The 24,353-nt window shown below is 42.5% G+C and overlaps 1 protein-coding gene across 13 annotated transcripts in view; it reads left to right on the top strand.

Moving 5' to 3' along the window:
- Nucleotides 1–24,353, top strand: part of macrod2 (mono-ADP ribosylhydrolase 2) — a 421,900-nt gene that overhangs the window by 364,082 nt on the left and 33,465 nt on the right. For all 13 annotated transcript variants that reach the window (XM_037122855.1, XM_037122864.1, XM_037122863.1 and 10 more), the window contains exon 9: nt 23,330–23,408. In XM_037122855.1, coding sequence (XP_036978750.1) covers nt 23,330–23,408 — 79 coding nt within the window. The remainder of the gene's footprint in view (nt 1–23,329; nt 23,409–24,353) is intronic.

The raw sequence follows: 24,353 nt of genomic DNA, 5'->3' as shown, positions 1-24,353 counted from the left end.
AATGTGTGTGAGCATATGTTAGCAGAGGTTTTTTTTTCCCCGTCTCAGTTCAGAAGACTTCTCCAGTGCATTCCTGCCACAGTGTTGTTTTCTTTCTTTCTTTTTTTTTTTTTTGGCATTTTTGAAGGTGTTATCAGCGAGCCCTTTTCTTTGGCATTCCATTACATTCTCACTCTGTATCTAATAATCTTGTCATTTTCCACCACATTTCCTCTCCTAAGCAGTCAATTAGTGATGCAATACTTAGCCGCCTTCAAAATCCTCTGAAAATTGTATCTAAAAAGGTTAATGTAATTTCTAAAGCATAAAGTGGATGGAATAGCCTGGCTGTAAGTGTGTCTTATTCATTAGAATTCATCACTGCACAGACTATCCCAGGCTGGAATCGGGTGGAAAAACGGGCCTGGAAAGAGTCAAAGTAGTGCGAACCAGATAGCATTTGCCCTATGCATAATTTATTTTCAGAGGAACAGTGAGGTGGTCATTAAAAATATATGGATTTAAACTGTTGGATTGTAAAAATGCATGTAGCAGTACTTGAGTTAACTCGTGCTCTGGCACCATCTCATCTTGTTGACAGGATGTTCTGCTCTTGCAGCAAAGCCCGAGCGGCTGCATTACGTTGTTCGCAGTTTATGTGACATTTATCAACATCACATCCGACAATAAAAGTCGAAATGTTATCAGGATATATAATTGAAAGGTTATGAGTTAACACACAAGAGAACCCATGTCTCATATCTTATTTGGAAGTATCTATCAACTGTGTGATATCCCTGCTATTGCTGTTACAGTTTGCAGTAAAAGCTTTGGGGTCCCTGTAGGCTCCATGTCTGTATTTGTTATTTTCAAATTGGCACAGTTGCTTTAACCTGGAGAGACGGTGGATTCGGCTTCCGTGAAGAACGGCGGTTATTCTTCTCTGTTGCATCAGCCTTATTTTACGCGCTACAGTATTTGTAATGTTGGCAGATTATGTGATGTCAAGAGTGCCAGTCAGAGTTTTTAAGTAGTCTAATGTCAGATATAGCGCGACCCGACCCATACATAGGCTGCAATTATTCAAGTCTTACGGGGTGACACCCTGCACCATTTCAGCCACTTCATTTTGTCAAAGAGCACTTCAGTGAGTTCATATAGAGAGCACTTATTTAAATGTTTTTCATATGGTGAATGCACTTTTGAGAGGTTAACGTGTTTAAAAAAAGAAAAACTGTAAGTCAAAGTTATTTTCATAGAAATCCATACTGTACCTTTTACTCGCGAGTGGAGCTGAATGAACAAAACCACATGAGCTGCCAGCTGCACATATTTACATCAGGTTTCCCCCACAATCCACTTCTAAGGACTGTGCTCGCGGGCAATCTCTCAAGGAACTGGTTTGTGATTCGTAGCGTATAGGAGGGATCTAAAGGACAGCTAAAACATTTCAGTTACAGGCCGACGGAACAGCGGCACAGCCAGAATCTCTCCTTAATCTTTGGAGTCACTGGTTTATGTCTGAGTGTGACAGGTCACAAAGCCCGCGCCCAGGCTGACTCACTGCATCCAGCTTATGTTATCATCAGTACTGATTCATCTCCAATCTCTGTCTTTGTCCTCCTCCTCAAAGCCCATTGGCTCAAGAGTACAACCTATTATCCATCGCCAGCAAGAGAATAAATATTTTCATCCACTGGGCTCACATGTATATCCAAACAGTCCAGATAAAGGCCTAACATTTGTGATAGGTTTATATAGCTTCGGACGAAAAACTGATAATAAAACAAACTTGCATTTGGCACGCTCTAAATGCATCTTGAACCTTTGACTCGTTCTAGCCCTCTCCCTACCTCCCCTCGCTGGAGAGTCGCGATAAGATGTCTCATTTCCGTTCACCGCTCAATGTTATTCATGTTTGTGGAGGTGTTTTGTAGTTTTGTTCCCAGTGCATCCTCAAAATGTATGTGCTAAAAGCTCTGGAGCCACAGCGCATAAATAAACATGACCAGTAAATACTGTATTTTTTGCTGTTACCTGCTGCTCACCTTAACTGTTAAAAAGAGCATGATATTACTAGGGTTGAGCAAGTTTGTCATTATCTCTATCTCTGTCTGTTCAACCAGCTAAATTATTAGTTGGATCTGTACTCAGAATGCACAAGGGTCAAACCGGAAGAGGGTGGGGCAAATTGGATGATGTTAAAGGGGAACTCCACCAAATTGTTATATATTAAAATGTGTTTACAGGTCTTGACCAAGACAGGCTACACCATCGCAAACACTCTTGATTGGATGGATGTCACTCATGAGCTGTCTGCTGTGGGATTCCAAACCAGACCAACATGGCTGCTTGTTTGGAAATCTATTCTTATAATGTTAAAAGAGTTGAAATGTGTCTCTGGACACCCCTGATTTGCATAAAGTAACCTAAACCTCAACATTATGCTCTCTCGAAATACCAGGATGCATTGCACGGCTGCAGAATGCAAAAAAGAATGCAATGCTACAACAGTGGTCTGCGTTTCGAAACCTGGCACGCTCATTACCCACAATGCAACTTAGCCACCGAGCAGCACCACTGCTCAGACAATTTTTCAGATTACATGCAGCTACATTTGAACCAGCTAGCAGTTTTACAATAATCTTTTCATATATGTAGTTGTAGTTGAAGAAGTTGCAGAAGAGTTGGTCAGAAGTAACTTTTTTATAAATCTTGAGTGGATAAACTTCAGTCCTCCTTCCTTCATCACAGATGCATTTATGCAGAAAACTTTCACACATTTTACGCAAATGTTACTCATGAAAACTACATTATCTGGACCAAATATTAATTTCAGATGAGGAGTTGCTCCACACTTAATATTACAAAACACACCACTTCAGTCAATATATCAAATCCTAACATAAGAAGTCAAAACCATGTGTGATTAGAGTGTCATGAATACCAATCAACCTGGTTCGTTAGGTTTAGGTTCAGGCCATGGATAGTGTTGGAGGGATGGATACCACGCAGATGTTTTCCTCATTGGTTAACAGGGATGCCGAAGTTTTGGTTCTGAAAGACTGTCGAACTAATGAGTTCCCTAATGTACTTGAGTCCGATCAAAGTTATGACACCTCAGGTTGTCCTGCTGAAGCACATACCCAAATTTAGACTGGCAGAGTTGTTCATTTTTTATTTTTCTCCATATTGAGGGATGTTCAGCCTATTAGTAATTTTCCACTCAGACTGTAGAGAAACATCAAAAAGTAGTTCCATTTTGATCTCATGCCAACTGCAGCGAGTCGTTGAAGCGGGCACGTGGGAGTTGCTCTCTCCTCAACAGAGCAATAAAGACCTGTGTTAAATCCATGAGGCAAATAAACTGATATGAAGCACATACGAGGCTCCCTCAGATAAATTAGCTACCAAATTAACCCGTACGGGGTTCACGGTGGATGTGTGATTGATGTGCTCCCAGGTCTGACCCCTGACTTTCTAAGCCTGAGGATGTTTGTGGGGACTGGGGCAGGAGATAGGATGTCTGCCTCGCACCAGCAGACAGCCAATCAGAGGGAAAGAGCCAGCATCAGCCCCAGCCTGGCTCACCTCGTGCTGAAACAGCACGATGGTGCTTTTATTAGCTTTTAACGGATTATAATTGTCTGCTAAGTACTCATCTGTCCGTCACACAGATGGATGTGGAACCCTAATCCCTCATTCTGGAAGCTTTCCTGCAGTTTTAGGTGAGGAGGTTTTCATGCACGTTTTCTTGTCTTTTCAAGAAACTTCCAAATCCTCTTTTCCCCGCCAAAGCCTCTGGGAGTCCAGTCAATGTCTCCTGACACCTGGATAGCTGGGCATTTTTATAGCAGGCCATAACCTGGGAATTTTTAATGACACTGTCCAAAGCACATCAGCCATCGACTTTGGAAATGTATTACAGATGTGTGTGTTTTTTTTTTTCTTGGGAATCTTGGTGAGCAAATCCACTAAGCGCAGAGGCTGAACAACTCTGAAGTGTTAAACATGTGAGTCGATTTATTGTTTCTTGAAAAGGCACACAGGCACACATATGTGCTGATGGGACCTCCACAGCTCTTTACACTTAATCTTGGCCTGTCATATAAACCAGCTAATTAAAATTAGTTGACTACACTTAAGCTTGTGAAAAGCACATCATGGACGTTTATCTGAAGCTTAATTGACACCGTAAAAAGGAATACATATTCATAAACACACGCCACCGACTGCTCAACACTGCCTCATACAGAATGTCAAGTTTAATTGGGGCGTGCCGAAAGAGAGATGTGCCTGCTGATTTGAAATATATAGTATATCCAGAGTATCGTCATTCATTTATATTCATACAGATGCTACAGATTACTAAACTGTGTCAATTATGGAATGCGGCCGAGGAAAGATGAATTTCAATAAGTGCAAAATGTAAATCTGCATTACCATTTGAGGTGTATACGGCCTGTTAATCATTCTGCCTCCATGTTCAGATTGCAGCCCTTCACTGTGCCTTCTGTAAATAACATCCTTTTATTTATCCTTTTCATATTTGTTTTACAAATACCACCTCATCTGCTTTGTTAACATTGTATGTTTTGGTGGTGTGTTACTTCTTCAAAGTGAATATTCTAAAGGAATAACAAGGATTTTTGAATCTCTTGTGAGCAGCACTGAGGAAGAAATGAGACGTTGTGTTTGTACTTTTAAAGATCAACAAGAAACTAAATTCCTTCCTGATGGTTACCCTCCTGCTCATAAGAAGCTCAATTTCATTTTGCTGCAGGCTGGTGCTACAAAAACAAGAGGACTTCAACATGTCAGACCAAATCTTAATTAGGAAAAAATACCGTGAAAAACAAAGGGATGTTATCCACAAAACCCATTAAAGCTCAATCATAAGAAATAAGCAAGTGGAAGAAATGAAAGTGCTGTCAGGCTCTTATCTGAGGAGGTGAAAGCAGGAGAGATATACCTCTCGGGTCTGCGTTCCCCCCGTGCTGCTGTGATCTTTTCTCAGCTGCTTTTCAGTATGCCTTGGTGATAAAAGACTGACCCACTCTCTTCCTGTGCTCGCAGCATGGGCTGCGACAGCAAAGCTGGCTGTTGACCCCTCCTACATGCGGGCACCGCAAAGCAGGAATGGGAAATCTCTATTTGAAATTCTCACATCCTGCCTCGATTTGTAAATGCACCTAACCCCACCCAGCCATCTCACACCTCCATATCAACACCCCCACCCCTCCAACTTTCCATCAGACAGCCAGCCGTCGGCCAAAACAAACCGAGGACCCGGCTCAGACGCGGCACATGAATTAAAGATTTGGTCACAGGACAGCATGTTACCGCTGCGTGCGTACCACCGTCAACATGTGCCTGTATGTTTGGGTCGCACAGACAGTAGGACACTGATACTCTGTATGTCAGAACAGAGCCACAGCTATATCCCTGTGGAGAGAACAGTATCGCAGCACACCAGTGTTACTCTGAGCTAAAAATATCTGATACAGAGCCATGTTGCCGTGATTTTATGCCCGCCTGACTTCCACTGTTTATTTAACCTACTTATGTTTTCTAGAAACCTCTATTTTTAATCATTAAAACGGAATTGCATTGTGCGTCTGCCTTGGAAGAATTAACAATAAGATTGGAGTGGAGATGAGCAGATGAGATAGGGACAAGCAAAACAAAACCATTCCAGGGGAGAAAGGATAAGACTTGGGATGCAGTTGTGGAAATAATTCCATTTTACCAGCGAGATAAAGCGCTCGAGTGTTTAGAGTACAAATGTGTCGTAGCCCTCTAATTAGCTTGCCATGGTTCCAGTAAGTATCTTAATTAGATTATTGCAGGAATTATGGGGAACTTGTGGCTCTGTTTGCCTTGGGCTTTTTACTGTTGGTCACAGAGTGTTTCCATCTAATTGGTTTGTTTTGTTGCTAAATCAAGAGTTGCCTCAGATGATATCTGGTCAACTGTATCTTAAAAGACAGCTAATATTTTCAGTCTTAACTGTTTAATTTAGGTATATGAACATGCTACTCATTTTGAAGTGGGTTATGTAGAGCATGGACACTGAGGCTCTGTTGCATTGGATCCAAAATTGGCAGAAAACCGTGTTTGTTCACAGCACACCAGGATACCGTGCCGGGGTCTGGCAATAGAGATGATTACTACACGTGTCAGAATAGATCATTCTAGCCTATGTGGTTAACAATTCACTGTTGCCCCTGTGCTCTACAACCTTCTGTTAGAGTGCATGTCAATCCAAAGACTGTCATCATCTGCCATCCTGACAGCTGCCGGTCGTTATCTGAAAAGATGAAAAAACTACAGATTGAAAGGTCATGTTCCTGACCATCAGGTTAACCCTTCATTCTCAGGCCTTCTGCGTGTTAGTTGTAGAGACATTTATGAATTTAAGAGAGAAATGATTCCGAATGCAGATTTTTACAAAAAAAAAAGTCTGGCACGGCTCCAGTGCAATCAGTGATCAGTCTTGGCTTGCACTTATCACTGGGTTTCAAACTGCCCAGTGTAGACATATCACAGACTGATTAAACTTTCAGTGGCTCCTGAATACCATTTTCACCTCTCAAAGCAGCCAAGCGATAGGCTTCCCTCTCAGAGATCCCACCAGCCAGTCGTGCCTAAAAGGCTTTTCAAAGCACTGAGTGGAGGAGCACTTGAGTTTGAGGAAGGGTTATGTTCTCCGTGCAGCAGGTAGAGCAGATTGGTGTGGAGAGCGGTGATAAATACGGTTCTTTCAATACAATGGCTTTGTAGGTCACTCCGTGGAGAGCTTGGGTGCGTTCACTCAGCCGGCTGCTCCTGCAGAGCCTGCGTACCCCACAGACACGGGAACACGCAACCTTTAAAGAGGGATTTGAAAAGGTCAGAGCATAGGCATGCAGAATAGCAATATAGGAGTGCGCTTCCAGAGGTCACAAGGTCAGTGTGGGCTTTACTCCTCCATGTTCGTCTCCTCCCATAGAGATGGCTATATGGCATATGTTAAGACTTTAAAGATACATTTTAGAGGTACTTGTCGATTGCAGTAGATTCTGTATCTGTTTGAGAGGGGTTTTTTTCCCTCTCTGATTCCATGATGACCCACTTCTGATGATCTGGCAGCGTGAGCAGAGAGCGAGGGTGTCCACCTGGACCTGGTTAGAGGTGTGGTTGAGACAGGCTTACTGGGAGCTGATCTGTCCCAACACACCACCACCTCAATGTTTTGCCTCTCCCTTTAAGGCCCCATCACTACTCTCCTCTACAGCTCAGACACTGTTCTTAAGTGCCCATTTGCCACCTAATGACTAATCACATTTCATTATTGTACCACTGATTTATCCATCAGTCATTACTTGTGGATCTCATGGTATTATATTAGCCTGTGGTTCCCCGTTGATGGAGCAGGGAGGATTTCCTTAAGACTGAGCCGGCTGGGTCCCCGCCACATGACAAAGTGGGTGCTCTCCCTCCACAGTCCCATGTGATATGACTGCATGCTTAGCGACTCCTCTTCCACTGATCTAATTAGTCCCTCGACACATCTTTAACGGTCCGAATTTATCAGGAACATTAATTAGTACCTAGACTGGATATATTACTTTCAAAATAGTGGATGTCCTTGTTTATTAAAGTATTAACAACAGGGGGGAAATACTCTCTCTTATCCCCTGGTATTAGTCACTTAGTGGGCCTGCTCGTCCATCATCACCTTTCTGCAGTGTGTTTTCTTCTCCTACTTATCCTTGTTTGTCTTTTTCTAAGTGCACATATAAAGCGATGTTGGATTAGCATTATTAATTACAGAAGCACTCTGTCCCTAGTGTTACACGGTTGTCGCATTAACAAAGTGTCACCCATCCCTTGTGGATAGTCACAGAGGTACAAGGCTGGGAGATAACCAGCACTTGCTTCGGTTCCAGTCAGGTTTAAGGAAGCTTACAAGAGACGGTGCAGAAAACAGTGCTCGAAACGGGGAGGTCATTGATTTTCTAAGCGACAGCCAGAGCGAAACAGATACTGTATTGATTGGAGACTTCCTTGGGGTGGTTGTAGAAAGCTGGTGGAGAGTTCGGGAGCTGGAAAAAGTCTTTGGAGCTGTGCGCCGTGACCGTCCATCATGCGCGACACAGACTACCTCAGCACGCTGTGCTAATTTGGTCACTGCTTTCCAATAAAAGCACCTCGCCGCACTATAGTTCATGTAGATGATTTTATCTGATCTGCCAACAAGTGACACGGTTTGATTCATATTCAAGAGTTGAGCACAGTGCTTTCTTCCACTAATCATGCTAATTAGACCCACTTTGGCAATTTTATTGTTACTCAAGGGAGCTTTTGAATGCTTTTTTTTTCATTGTGTGTTGCTGTTTGAAAAGCACAGTGCTGTCTATTTTAGTAACACTCTACTCTTATGAGCTCTCTGATCAGTCAGACTGAATCATGTCTCAAGCATCGATGCGCTCTAAGGTCCTTAAAGGGATCCCTCCTTGTTTCTTCTGTGGCCTGTGGGGTGGTAGCATGCAGCTTTATCCCGAGGTGCAGCACGGCAGACATGCATGAAGACACTGACATTAATATAGACATATTACAGCGTCTCTGAGAGAAATCATACAAATCAGGGGAGGCTGGGGAGAGTTAGCTTTCTCCACAGTCCCTCACTGCACTAGATAGGACTGTGCTAGACTGTAGATGATGACAAAATCTTGTCTTCGTTTGGCTTTTAATCGTAAATTGTTATTTTTTTAGACCCAACTTTGTGTCAAACTCTAAAATTGGAAGTCATGTCGTTCGTCAGGTGTTTTGTTCCCATTAGTCAAACCAAGAGCTTTTTGTGAGCTTTTATAACGATTTCGGAATTCATCATGACAACACTCTGGTCTCCTCTCAGCATATAACAAAACTGCTCGAATTGCAGGGCTTTGCTAATTAGAAGTCTTCTTCCTCCTACTACAAACCCTAATCCTGATTCTCTGATATTCCCCATGCACGATTTCTGATCCTCGTTGCACCTTGCATCAACACCAGAGAGGGTAATCAGATTATTTTTGGGATGGAGCGAAGACGCAGCTAATCCGATTGTGGATGAGACGATAGTTGATCTGGAGGCTGCCAGTGACACATTTGGTCACATCAACCTGACAAGCATCTCCAAATTACATTTAATAGCACGTATGTAAACACGATTAAGCTTTCGCGCGTAAATCAAGCAGGAGTCGGGTAATGTGGACAGCAGTGTTGTCACAGAAAGATCCTGTAGGATACACAAAGCAAAAATGACATAAGAAATGTATATTATCAGAGAGAATCTGCCCCGAGCAATCTGTTAAAGGCTATATCAGATTTCATGTGTACACTGGACTCTTTATTTCATGGACTCCAGATATCCAGATGTGAGATGTGCGTGTTGAGTCCAGCTGTAAAGGTAACCATTATTTCATGACAATTTAACAGCCCGTAACTGGGCCTTTGAATGACTAGATCTACTGTTACACAGCTGTTCGCCATCAAAGACGAGTACAGACTACAGTGGGTGACACTCATTTACGCAAATCTCCATGGTTTATCTCTCCTTTAGTTGATTAACCTGCTACAAACCTCATGAGCCACTTCCATGTACAATATCGAATCAGCCTCCCATTTCAACAGCAAACACCTTCAGGCATCTCCTATCAGCTTACTGCTGCCAGTTACAGCAACACAAAGGAAATCAGAACCAGACAAGTTTATCTTAATCACTGCATTCAGAGGCTCTGATTTGGGTACTCTCTGTGAGAACTGTGTTTCACTTACAACCCAGTTGCAACATCGACATCAGTGCCTGTCCGTACTTCGGCTTCTGTCATTGTTCTTTCTGCCTTCACATTATAACGTGAAATGGTCTCGAGCAAACGTACTGTTGTCTCAATTTTCTTAATGATTTACGTGGCGTGTAATGTTTTAACTTTTTTCCCTACTGCCATGGTAATCCTAGTCCTGTGGCCCCTCGAAAAAGCATTTTACCTTCTGCCGTCCTGTCACTGTGAATGAATAGCCCCAACACTCTCTACGACTCGCGTGAACGAGAGGCTGTAAATTTGTTTTACTCGTCTGACAGAGTCCAGATCAGATCTTCATTCCACTTTGTAAGTTATGTCAAACAGCACCTCTGCTTTGAGGCCCGCTTTTCCCGTTTGATGTCGCCCACACAGCCATATGGTATCGCTCTCAGGATCGGTTTTTCTGTTTTTTATTTCCTGCCATTACGCTCATCCTGCGTCCTATTCAGCAGTGTGTAAATCTGCCGTGACCCTCACAGAGGCTATCGTGGCATTTTAATGTGAAAAGGATCACCTTCTCATTGTAACACGCGTCCACTTATGCTTTTCTTTAATTTTGGGGATATTTCTTTATCCATTTTATTGCTTTGTGAGACACCAAAAGACACTTAAACCCTGCAGTAACTTTTCCTCTCATCACAGAGTGGCTTTAGGAATATAATGAGAGGGTTTAGATTTTGTGTGTGCTTCTCTCTCTATATGGGTGGCAAATGGCAGATGGAAAAAAAAATAAGGCCATCTCTAAACTTGAGATAATGAGCACTCCTCAGCTCGTTGTGTCGCTGTTGATTTGAAATAAAAAAAAGGGGGGGGGGCTTTAACGAACCTTTTCAACGAGGGTTTGGTGCCAGCTCTAATGCAGACAGTGGATGAGCAAGAAGAAAAGGGAAAAAAAACATTAATATCTCAACGCGAACATTGTCTTGGCATCTTGCAGGTCTCTGCTGTAAATGTAACAGAGGTAATAGCCTCCACTGGCAGAAAGTGCATTCGAAGCAAAGTACTTTCTAATGAGTGTTCCTCCTGACCTTCTGGCATTAACCTCCACAGGAAAATTTTTAAAAAAAAGGGTAAAAAAAAAAACACCACATGTGGGTTAAACCTTTAGAGAACAGGCAAAGTTATTAGCATTTCCGTGTAGCGGAGTACTCCAGGAATACTACAGCCCACACACTCTTCCACTCATCTGCATTATCATGTTCAAGTACTGGCTGGGTTACAAGACAGGAGAGCATTGTTAATAAGAATTCACAAGACGAAACTTCAGCACATGCATTTTTTGCGGAAGAAACGTGGACATCTTTTGTAGATAAATTACAGGCCACCGGTGCCCCCTCCGTGCCTCTCCGGATCCTGGCCTGTATGCAGTTCAGGCAATTTTATCCATAGGGAGCTGTGATTGGATTCCCATTCATCTGGCAGCTTTCCGTGCTATACTTGAACTGGAGAGGACCTGGCTGGATCACACCACATATTTCCTCCCAGGAAACCCCCTCAGAACCAGTCAGGCTCAGACAGGGCAAACATGCAGCTGAAAAGGAGAAGCCCGATGCGCCAGAGGAGCACTCAGAGACACACATTGACTTCTTCAAATCCTGCATACACTCGAGGGGAAGACTGAAAAATGATTTATCTGAGAAGAAGAAAAGAGACATTTGTATTGTTTTATTTTCTTTAGTGCACATCAATGGATTTCATTTGTCTGGAAGTGTTTTCCCTATACAGTCTCTCCTGCTGGACCTAAAGGGGTTTGCCCTTGTTGTGTGAAAACCGTTTCAATCTGTCGAGAAACACATTGTGTAATGACTTCATCAACACGAGCTGGGCGTAACGGCTTCAGCTTAGAGGATGTCTATACCTGGCTGCACACACCAGCCTCTGTCAGCGAGGGCTGAGTTGGCTCTTATTGGCCTCCTCCCAGAGACCTGAGCAGGTATTGACTAAATAGAAACAGGAAAAATGAAAATATTAGTGGACTTGACAACCGAGCAGGATAACCCCTGCGTGATCCTAGAGAGCAGATGAGCAGACACAAAGCCTGACACATCCGCACAAAGCACCAATCCTTCAACTTGACATGTAATACTGCCTATTGGTGGTCAATATGGAATCGGGCACACAGCAAAGGCCTCAAAGGCCAGTCGTTGCTTTAAAGGAGCTCAACAGGAGGAATGAACTTGTGCAGAGAAAGATTGATCCTAGCAAGCACAAAACTTCAGAGCTTCAGATAACACTTTTTCTATGATTATAATTTATTTTGGAGACACATATTTAAGTTTGTAGAACTCAGTGTGAAATTGAACTTTGTGTCCTTCTGACAGTTTATGCGCCCTGTGAAGTTTTTCACAAACTGTAGCAAAGTGGTGCAATGTCTCGATGAGGGGATTCCTCATATTGCTTTAATTTAAGATCTACCAGCAAGTTCATGAGGGCACACATGCACACCACTAGTACTAGTGGATTTCAGCATAGCTCAGGTACTGGATCTGTTTGATATTTTAGCAGGTTCTTCTTTTCTTTAAACAAAACGCTGAGTGATTATGTTAATGCCTCAGTTTCACTGAACACTCATGATGTCATTAGAAAACTTAGATTCTTGCCTTTTGGTTCATGGAAACTATTTTAAGGTTAAGCCACACTGATGCATCAGTTAGCCAATATGATTTCAAACCAAGAAATACATCATTTTTGTCATTTTTATTATCAGTCCTTAAAGTGGTTTTATGAATTTTGTTCTTTGATTAGCTTTTCTTTCCACCTAAGCATTTGGTTTTTTGACTTTCATATGTGTAAATAAGGAAAGAGAGAACGATAATGGGTTTAATTCTCCTGAAAAGCAGGGGCAATTTCAGGTCATACATTTTTGTCAGGTGCCTGGATATTTCCTGAAAAAAAAATGTCCAGTGTTCAGTGTCCATTTTCAGTGACATTGTTAATAAATTTGAACTTGCTCCGTGCAAGGCTTCATAATGTGGACCCATTGTGTTTTCCGGCTGACCAGCTAGGGGCAGTTACAAGTCATCGGCAGGCTCATTTTTGCATTGAAAAATTCAGACAAGTAAAATTGCCAGTTCTTTCAGCCTGTTTAAACTCTTACAGATCAATGTCAGAAGCACAGCTGACTCTTTGGCAAAAAAAAAAAAAAATCAGATTGTAACCTTTCAAATGATCCGAAAATCATGCCTGTAATCCAAATGGTTCAACAACAGTTTAAATTTAGTTTGGGCTAAACTGGGATAGGCATACATGTTCATTAATGGCAATAGACACACTGGCTCTCCAGTGTGAAGGATTTAGAGGGATCTATTGGCAGAAAGGGAACATAATATTAATAATTCTATGTTTATTACTGTATAATCACCTGGGAATAAGAATCATTGTGTTTTCATTACCTTGGAATGAGTTCTTGATTGATAGATTGCTTAATTTTATTTGACCATAAAAAAATGTCTACAGGATCTTTGCTGCTATTTCTGCTATTCGTCATCTTTTTCAAGGATTTTCCTTCCCTTCTACAGGCATCTATGAACTGAGCTGTTGAAAGATGAGTTAATTAAGCTCAGCATTCAACTTGCTTTTAAAATACTCACAGAAGACATTCATTAGTATATCTGACTCTGAGCCTGAAGGACGGTGCTATATTGCCCTTTTTTAAGCCTAACACTAAGTTTGGACCATATACATTTCTTGTATGTTTGAACAAGATAACACAGGAACCTTCCCTTCACATTCACATACACACACATACCCTGCCTCATCAGCAGAGGTTGTTGTAGGCCATTGGGCTGTCCAGAGGTCAGATCATTACCAATGCAGCCATGGATCATAGATACAGCCCTCATATTAGTCCTTCCTTCATCATTCCCCTCTGACCTCGTCCGCAGCTGCACTACCTCTCATCCTTCTGATTAGAAAATGGCCCAATCCTTCACGCGCACACCACTCCCCAATGACTCAATGCATGTATTCCATCATTATAATTATATGACCATCCATATTAATTGACAAATTTGTCAGTGGAGTCTAGCACACCATTGGTCACATGCCAGAAAGATGCTGTAGTGTGATGAACCTCGAATCTCAGAAGGCATTGGTGATGCTGACATTCCCCTCAGAGCTCCTCTCAGGTACTCACAAGTCCTCTTGTTGGTGAGGAAAGATTTTCATTACTGTCACTGGTTATGTACTACCAAACATTTAGTTGATGTCAGCTACTGTTCCTGTGGGAGGTTATTGACATTTTCCTTGACTCTGGTGGAACAGCTTTGCAGAGGTAAAACAGCCACTTTAGAATAGATTCGGCAGCTGTGTCTGGGGCTCCTTGTTGGCAAAATTTAGTAGAGATTTCAAAATCCATAGAGGTTGGCCCCCTCTTTCAGAAAGATTAAATATGAAAATGATATAAAATGAAATACAAGGGATGAATTGTGCATTTTTCCTGCTGAAACCTTGTCTGTCTTTTTCTTTTTTTTTTTTTTTTTCAAATCAGATAGCACAGTGCCTCTGCTGCCGGCAGTGGGAGCTGGCAGGAACGGCTCAAAGCCTGTGAAAGTCAAATGCTGTCTCTTTCACTTTGAGTGAACAATTTTAGAAAATGTGAGCTAAAATGCTAGATGCCTCAAGCATGCTGTACTCCAATTTTTGTCCACTATGCCATGCAGCAATGACGCCTGAATAATACAGTAGAAACTATTTGTTCAGCTCTAATGTGTAAAAAATGTAAGGCGCACACAGCATTTGTTGAATTAACATACAAATTGCTGATATATTATCTCATGGATTTTTCCCAATCTAGCAAGGCAGCATTTTCCTGTCAGAATGCTTTATAATCTGCACTGCATACAGCCTCAGAAGCAGCATGGTGATGTTTTACACTGATGAAATCACCAGGCAGCTTACCAGACTGTTATCACTTCTATTTAGTCACACTGTTCTGAGCACTCATGCATAATTGTGTACATAAGCATTTACAAAAATCTGTCATCTGTTAGCAATATTAAGCTGACTCCATTGACTACCCTATTGCCCTTATCATGATATAGTGAGCATCTAATGTCTACCGGCTTTGGGAAAGTAAGAGTTTTAGCTCAGCACTTTCTTCCAGGCTTTGGTCGTAACCATGCCTCCTCAAAGCCCGATGTCAGGCCTCTCTTTTGATGTATGGATGGAGGCGTTTTGTTCAAAGGGATAACCTTTTCTGGGCACTTCTTTGAAATGATAATTCACCAGCTTGCTGCAGGTGGAGCTGCAGCTCTCTCGGCAGACAGGGTCAATCAAAGTCAAACGGAGGAGCTGCTCACAGCTTCACCCGCGCTGCCAGTGCCAGTCACTTGCTGCCGCTGTCAGCTCTGCCACCAGCTTAATCCCTACAGCCGGTGGACACGACGGATGTCTTGGGTCAGGTTTTAAGCAGCATAGTGGACTGAGGGGTTGTGCCGTCATGGCAGTGTGATCTGTGACTTGTAAATGTTTGTGTGTGTTTGAGTGTTTACACAGCTCTGACTATAGATGCCTGTCATTTTCCAAGCTGAGTTTTCTGTGCTTTTCCAACCTGCAGCCTTTGTGTACCAGTGGTGAGGGGGACGCAGGTGTGTGTAATTACATCAGTAATAAGGCCTGGATATGGTCCACCTGCCTCAAAGTGAACCCTCTATCCAATCCTGCGCTGCTGACAACAAAGTGCTGCCTGATTATGGCTTTGATGATGGTGCTCGAAGGCTGTGTTTTATGGGGAGATATTTCTGGCTCAGCAATAATTTGCTGGAATTATTCAATCTCATGAACAATGACATGTACTATCAGTGCATGATCACACATGCAACACTCATATGTCATGTCAGGGATGAATAAATCATAAACAAAACTGGACATGTGTATGTGTGAGCGTATGATGCTTATGTAGTGCCAAGCCACTATGATGCCGTCCAGGTTCCCTCCGGTCAAATGCATGCTGGTGTTTACTTACTACGTCCTTCACCATAAGCAAGTAAAGCAAATGAATGAATAATTTCAGCCAGTGTTAATACTAAATATCACTCTCCTGTCGCTGCTGTCCATCTGGAAGCAGCCATTCAGGATCGTGTATGAGCCGGTGCCTCCGTAACGAGGCAGCACAGGACACATAGACACAGATCTCCCCTGGGTTTGGGCTCCAGCTGGAGCAGACATGCTAGGGCAACCTGTCCCTATTATTGTTTGTGACAGAATCAAGAAGGAAATGCAAGTAGCAAAAGTGCGTGCGTTGTGCCTGCACGTCAGGTTCTGCTGGCAGTGCCCCCAATGTAATTATGGGCATGGGTGGCCAGCTATGACAGCTCATCTGTTAGCCAGCCAGTAGGAGTCTGGGGCACCTGGTGAGTCCTGCACCAGAATGATGAGCCACAGACACACCAATTAAAAATCACATACAGTATTTCATGAGACAAGAGATTTGAGTAAAGGACACGTTTATGTAGTTTCATGCTACTCATTAACACTGAGGCTTCATGTATCTGCTACAGACTGACAGAGCTAACCACTCCGCTTGTTTCTCTACATTTCATGTGCCATGCAAATGAGCTACAAAGGCATAGGTTGCACCCCTGGCATTATCATTTTAATTAGTCTCATCTGATCATATATTCAGAAGTCAATTACAACCAAGAGGCATTGGTATTGAATTGATTAGGGTGGATGAACAAAGTGTTCCACAGAATGTTTAAATGAAATAATTGAAATGAGATCTTTAGCCTGCATCAGTCATTATTTAAGCGCTGACGTTGACGAATAATGTCTGCACCTTAAATTAATGTCTTCAGGGTGCAATGGAAAGTTTAAAAACGTCCCTTGCAGCTCTGTTGAAATTCAGCCGAGTTGCTCAACTTTCTCTCAAGTGTATACTTTTTTATTCCAGGACTCGTGAGGGATGGAATAACTGATTGGCAATATTTCAAAAAATCACTTTGATTTTTACTTAATTAAACGAATGTCAGAAAATTCTGTTTCTACATGGTTGATGTTTTTGATGTCCTTTTTCGTGGAAAGGCACTGTTTGTTCAGAGTTCACCGAATACTTAGCTATTCCCCAATTTGGCTTTTTCTTCACTAAGTACAGCTCCGCAGAGTCTCGCACCTTAGTGTGCAGAACATATTCCTGTCAAGAGGACCATCCCAGCCATATGTAACCAGGGGACCCAATCATATTGTGCTCACCCTTTGGCAAAGGCCCTCCAATCAGGGATGAGTAATGACTAGGCAGACTAGCATGCCGTGATCCCAGCTTTCTAATTAGTCTTCCATTAACTTTTTCAACCTTGGCGGCTGCGGGGTGCAAACTGCAACACACACACCCCAGGTGTATAAATTCAAGCACTCAGGCATGCAGACTGTGAAACAAGACATTTGTGAAAGAATGGGCCGCTCTCAGGAGCTCAGTGAATTCCAGCGTGGAACTGTCATAGGATGCCACTTGTGCAACAAATCCAGTCGTGAAATTTCCTCGCTCCTAAATATTCCACAGTCAACTGTCAGCTCTATTATAACAAAATGGAAGCGTTTGGGAACAACAGCAACTCAGCCACGAAGTGGTAGGCCACGTAAAGTGACGGAGAGGGGTCAGCGGATGCTGAAGCGCATAGTGCAAAGAGGTCGCCGACTTTCTGCACAGTCAATTGCTAGAGAGCTACAAACTTCATGTGACCTTCAGATTAGCCCAAGTACAGTACGCAGAGAGCTTCATGGAATGGGTTTCCATGGCCGAGCAGCTGCAGCCAAGCCACACATCACCAAGTGCAATGCAAGGCGTCGGATGCAATGGTGTAAAGCACGCCGTCACTGGCCTCTAGAGCAGTGGAGACGCGTTCTCTGGAGTGATGAATCACGCTTTTCCATCTGGCAATCTGATGGACGAGTCTGGGTTTGGAGGTTGCCAGGAGAACGGTACATTTCAGATTGCATTGTGCCAACTGTGAAATTTGGTGGAGGAGGAATTATGGTATGGGGTTGTTTTTCAGGAGCTGGGCTTGGCCCCTTAGTTCCAGTGAAAGGAACATTGAATGCTTCAGGATACCAAAACATTTTGGACAATTCCATGCTCCCAACCTTGTGGGAACAGTTTGGAGCGGGCCCCTTCCTCTTCCAACATGACTGTGCACCAGTGCACAAAGCAAGGTCCATAAAGACGTGGATGACAGAGTCTGGTGTGGATGAACTTGACTGGCCTGCACAGAGTCCTGACCTGAACCCGATAGAACACCTTTGGGATGAATTAGAGCGGAGACTGAGAGCCAGGCCTTCTCGACCAACATCAGTGTGTGACCTCACCAATGCGCTTTTGGAAGAATGGTCAACATACATACACACACACACCTCACAGCCTCTGACCAAAATATTGGGCCTTTTCTCCAAAATCTAAAATCTAGGGTAATAAAGTATTTAGTAATATATTTTTGCTCCAGTGCTCATTTAGATCTTGCTCATTTTCACCTTAATTGACTGAAAGACTATGTTGTTTGTTTGTTTTTCCCCCTGTGGCACCATTATAATATATACATGCCAATTTGTGTATCGTCTTTTGTTTTGTATATTTCATCATCCCAAAAGATATCTGCATATAGTAGATGTGAAAGATAGTGATTTTGCATTTCTTCATTAATCAACATGCTCCCAAACCATGTGTTTTAAAATGTGTACAATTAAAAACTGGCACTTGTGATTTTGCTTCAGGCTACTATTCAAGAAATGCTCTCCAACTATTCATGGATTCTTCTTCTATGACTATTCAGTACTGTATGTGTGCATGGAGGAGATAAGCAGCCTGTGGTTGACTTTGAAAGAACAAACTGTTTTAAGCACAGACTGGCAGGAATTTATTTTTACAAAGAAAAAGTCGCAGATCACCTTCTTTGTTGTTTCATTCTTCTTCATAATGTTAAGAAACCATGGCCAACTGTGTTCATTCGGACGCTGACAGAATGTCAATGTTCCACACTGGAATCTCTGTTTTTTTACTTGGCAACCTGGTCTGGTTGCTATCTGTCATAGACCATACAATGTGTTTCTGATCTGTAGTATAAAAGAACTTTACCCAGCCTTCTGCAGAATGTGGACATGCTGTGAGAGAAAGTACACAAAGAGACTGACAGAGAGGGAGCCGTGGAGGAGTCTACAGGATCACTGTTTTTTAAACTGGAATGTATGAGGGGACTTAGGGGTGCAGTTTCAAAGTCATGCAGTCCAACTACATTTTCAAACTGACATGTAAATAGACACTCAGTCTTAATTAGTTTGAATAGCTTTGTTGCATTGTTGAAAACACACTCATGTCTACCCTTTAGTGTTCAGCGAAATAATTACTGCCAAAGAACTCCAGTCTCTGCCCGACAAAATGAATATATATTCAAAAAGAGTTAATCGGCCATCCAAAAACACACCAACTGCTCCTACCAACACATGCACGTTGGGGCAATGTTTGGTCTGTTTCATGATGGGAAACTACAGTGGCCTGGTCACAAATGATCTCATATTACAGCTAAACAGTACAATAAAATGTGTTTCCGACCGACTGAAATGGGCTGTAAATTTGAAGTCATACTTTTGATCAGGAGCGCCTAGTTTGACAGTCTAATCCGATTTTCCTGAGCCTTGATGGACCAACAGATCTACGGAAACGGATAGACCTACAACCAATCAGATCAGCAACACATTGTGACTAGACTGGTGAGGCTCCTGTCAGTCACTGTATCAAACCCAGCACATAGTTGATATAAACGGTTGACATCAGCCCCACCCAAGTACCTGACTACTACCTGTAAATGTTTAGACAGTTGTTTCTCTGAGTTGAAAGATAAGCATCATAGAGTTTCTGTGGAGTGGACTCTGGAGCTCTCTCCACATTTCAATATACAGGATAAAACTGAGACTATGATAAGCTGGACCTCTAGTTTAGACTGCATGAACAACAGTGCCCTCTCCTTTGTTGCATTACTTTTTGTGTGCAAATCAACCTGGTGTGACAGACAGTGTCGAACACCACATAACAACCCGCCTCAGTGAGCTGGCTAAACAACGATGGAGGTACTTGTAACAGAAAAGATGGACAGTCAGATTCAATATCCTTTTTCTGTTGTGCCTGCTGCCTTACCAGCATCTGAAGAGGAGAGCCTCATTGATGTCCCAACAAGTGGATCCATGAAGATTGAATTAATTCAGAAGTCTCTGCTAGATTTCTCGATAGGGGGACTGTGCACAGTGTACCCTGCACAGGCCAGTCGCGCTATCAAGGCTTAGGTGCCCTCTGCCACCGTGTACTTATGTGAGAGTGGGTTCTCAGCTCTGACAAGCATGAAAACAGAAAACAAGTACAGACTGTGTGTGGAAAAAACGATTTAGGACTTTCAGAAATTCAGCCAAACATTGCAGGGTTATGTGTGTCCTCTCGAAGAAGGGTGCGTAGCTGGAGCTATGTTTCCGAAGAGGTACAGGGCTGTAAAAGTTTGGGAAACACTGACATGGATACTTACTGTAGATTTTCGGTTTGGTTTGGTTTGGTTTAGAACAGATCTGAGTAATATTTCCCCCTTTCCTTTAAGACACACATAGGAGAAATATACATCAGCATTACTCGCCTGTGTGTTTGTGTACATGTGCACGCACTGGCATTTCTGTGTGTTTCAAGGCATGAATTCATGATTCATCCTGTTTCACAGTGGGCAGTCAGTTTTAGAATGGAGCTCCATAAAAGAGTAATGGAAATTCCCGGGGAGCTGCTGTCCTGTGGCCTCCCACCACCCAGTGGTATGCACTATCTTGGCGCATTATCACTTTTCACACAATCTGTTTGTCAGCGAGCGCCAGACTTCAAAGGAGACTTAAAGCTTTCTTTCATATTCGGTCGGGGTTGAGGGGTTGAGAGAGTGAGTCTACACTTTATGAACAAAGCTCCCCCAAGACATCTAGCGAAATAAAATGTTACCATCCTGGATGCAGCGCCTAACATTTACTCCAAAGCACGGATCATAAACTATTAATAGATATATGTCTGTATGAGCACCAGAAGGGTGCCTCTTTGAATCTGATCCTTGTGTTGGGCCGGGCCAGGAATGGGGCTAAAGCTGGTGGGCTCCCTTTATTCCACTATAACATCACTATTCTGCAAGGTGGAGGATAGGGGGTGGATAGCCACCATTACGGCTGTTGTGTAAAATTGCCATTATTCAGTCAAGCGATTATCTGCTGCCTGGTGCGTAATGCATCTCTGTGACTGTGACTGATGCCTGCAAATCTGAGACTGCGCTGGGGAAGGGTGAAAGTGAAAGAGGTGACCTCTTTCTCTGCAGTCTTTTGACAGCTCTGCGTTTGACATTTTTATACACATCAGAAAAGCTTTCAAAAGCTTTTCTGATTAGTATACAGTATGTGCACATAGCTTGATGTCAGTGTTTACAAACCAAGTATAGATCTGCTCTTTACTGTAGGAACTAGAACTTGCAGAGCTGAAAAAAAGACAATGGTTTCTTCCTAAATCTGTTAATTAAATAGGTAAAATGCCTGTACATTATTTACATGTACTATACACCTATCAGCCAAAACATTTAAACCACTGACAGGTGAGGTGAATACGGATGATCGTGTCTTTGCAGTCAAATGTTCTTCCAGGGAAACCTTGCACCCTGGCATTCATGTAGATGCCACTGATGGGCTTCATCCAAAGCATCCCACAGATGCTCGACTGGATTGGGATCTGGGGACCTTAGAGGCCAAGTCAAGACCTTCAGCTCTGTCACGTTTCTCACATCATTCCCGAGCTGTCTATGTGGTGTGTCAGGACGCATTGTTCTAATGAGGGACAGCTGCCATCATGGAGTGCTGTTGCCATGAGCAGGTGTACTTGGTCTACAACAGTGTTTGGTTGGTTGGTTGATTCATTCATTCAAGTGGCATCCACATGGGTGCCAGGAGCCAAGGCCTCCCAGCAGAACATTGCACTGTAATGACATGATCTTTGTTTTTCATTTCACTTGTCAGTGGTTTTAATGTTCTGGCTGGCTGGTTTATGTCGTATGTCTGGGATACTGAAAGTACCAGAGAACCATAATGATCTTCAACTTTATCATCCACTTCTGTGTTGGGGCCAAAATCATTCAAGTAGTCAGGATTTATTTTCCCCTAGAGTGAAAACAAAATGGTTGTCAGATTTTCTTCTGAGCCAACGAACAGAGATAAAATAACTCAAATATGCTAGAAGTTAAATAATGTGTAATAATTTGTCATTATAAAGTCCTTGTCAAGACTAAGAGCCAGTGAATTTGTTCAAAGTGTCTGCTTTCTAATCTGTTCCTTTTGGTAATACTGGAGGGAGGTGTTTATAAGCTGTCAGTAAATTTCAGCTCTTTATCATCATCGTATGGCAGCCATTGCTGTGCTGCATCAACACCGAACCTAAGCCAAATTTGTGTATATCGCAAGCACATTAAATGATGGATATCTCTACCAACAATATAATGCCAAGAATGCAACATCATTTCAGACTGTGAAGCCACCACTTCCTAATAATGCACACATGGTTCCTCTGAGCTTGGGCAAAAGTATAAGGATGCACGGTGGTGTTCAGGGGCTCTGAGAGCATCGGGAGCAAATACAAAAAGCCAGGTCATCCAAAGTGATTAGAAAGTTCTTTAGCTTTGAAAGTGTTGTTGTGTGAAGAGGTTTAGGTTTAACTTCATTTTATAGACCTTTTCCACAAACACACTGTAGCAGACCTTTCTTAGCAGCTGTTGCATACAGCACATAGATTTTCTTTACAAACATTATTCAGAAGTGAATTTCTTGTCACCTCCAAGTCTGTCATATCTGGGATTCACAGATAACATGCTATAGTTCATGTCGATCACTTAACTGTTCCATCGTTGTAATTTACTCAACTTTCTGTTACACAACTACAAAGTTATAAACCTAAAGATCCAGGGTAAGAAATAGAAAGATTATTGTGTTGTTCGCATCTTGCGAATCTCAATCAAATAGTTAAAATAAGGGTTTCAGTTTCACTATTTGTTTCTTTCTTTTTAATATTAAAAGTATTGACATTATGTAATAATAAGTAATCATTGCTTTATAATCCTGAATAGTAAAGTAACATCATTTGTTTGCCATTTTCTCTTGAAGTGTTCAGTTCTTCTGAAAACATTCTCTATTGCTCATCTTAAATGTTGCAACATCATGTCGCTGCACTTTGTGTGATACTGAGGCGGATTGCTCTGCCCTAACCAATCCACCCGCTCAATAATGATTATTCTGATGTAATGTGCTGTAATATCCTCTAAAAGCTGTCTGAGGGTTTACTCTGGGTGGTCTTGATTGTGAGGGTAACTAATTAGATTTCTCAATGGCTGTGATTGTCTCTTGCTGATACAGATGACTGTCGTCGGATCTAAATGTGTCCAGTTAGTTTTCCTGTCATGTAATTCACCAGAGATACTTTTCCTTTTTTTTTTTGCAGTGAGCCTGTACACTTATTCCTCTTCCGCCTGTTTTTTCTTTCCGTACAGAACATACGGGTCATTTTCTGTGTCTTCCTCGAGACTGACTTTGCCATCTACAAGAAGAAAATGTCTGTCATGTTCCAAGGTATGTGTGTTTAATTCCAATTAACTGGTCTGCATGTAACTAATTATGTATTGTGACGTTTCATGTGTTGGCCTTTGCTGGTCTGAGTTGGAACTAGCTAATGGATTAATGTGTGGTCTTCCAAGCTCTCCTTTTAGAAATCTATAACTAAAAATATCACCACCTACCCAATGACCACCTGTGTAGACCTAGGCAGCCTTCTATCTTGTGTACCCTCAGAAACATCTGCAGTAAAAGATATCTTGCTCCTGGAAGCAGTAGTATAAGGACCTGTCAGGCTTGGGTGACACCTTTTTAGATGTAAGCAAATTCAATGCACCCACGTGGCCATTTGGGAAATTAATGGCGAGAATTTATGCAGACAGTTGGTAAAACAAGTGTCAGGTTCTCTGTGGATTGCCTTAATAGGATTGGAATAGTTAGACGTCTTGTCAGTGAACCAGCAGGCTGATATTTTACATAATTGTTGATATTCTGATGAGACTTTAATGCCAAATTTGATTGACTGTAATAACAGTCCTAGGGAGAGCGAGAACTAAAAAATTCAGGGATGCATAGCAACCACTGATTGTCCTTGGCTACTGCTCCTCAATTCTGTATGTGAAATAAACAAACATCCATTATCTTCCGCTCCCACTCGCATTTCTGTCTCTCTTTCAATTTCCTCCCCCCTTTCACGCCATCATCTTTTTTGGGGGCCAGGAGCAGTCACCAGCTCTGATGGGGGCTCCACGGAGGATTGAGTTTAATAGCTGGGGAGCTGAAAGAGGCTGGCTGGCTTCGGCAGCCTAGCATTACCTCCCTTTTACCTCACTTTTCCCTCCCCACCTCCCCAACGGAATACCGGCTCTCAGGCCTTCATCTCGCTGCTCCCAGATGGAGAGTGTTTTGTTCTCCCTGTGCTCCCGTCATCTGTCCCGCTCCCCGCCCAGCCTCTTCCCTGAA

This window comes from Acanthopagrus latus, chromosome 15 (genome assembly GCF_904848185.1).
Source record: "Acanthopagrus latus isolate v.2019 chromosome 15, fAcaLat1.1, whole genome shotgun sequence".
Taxonomy (NCBI): domain Eukaryota; kingdom Metazoa; phylum Chordata; class Actinopteri; order Spariformes; family Sparidae; genus Acanthopagrus; species Acanthopagrus latus.
This window is presented reverse-complemented; position numbering and strand designations above follow the sequence as displayed.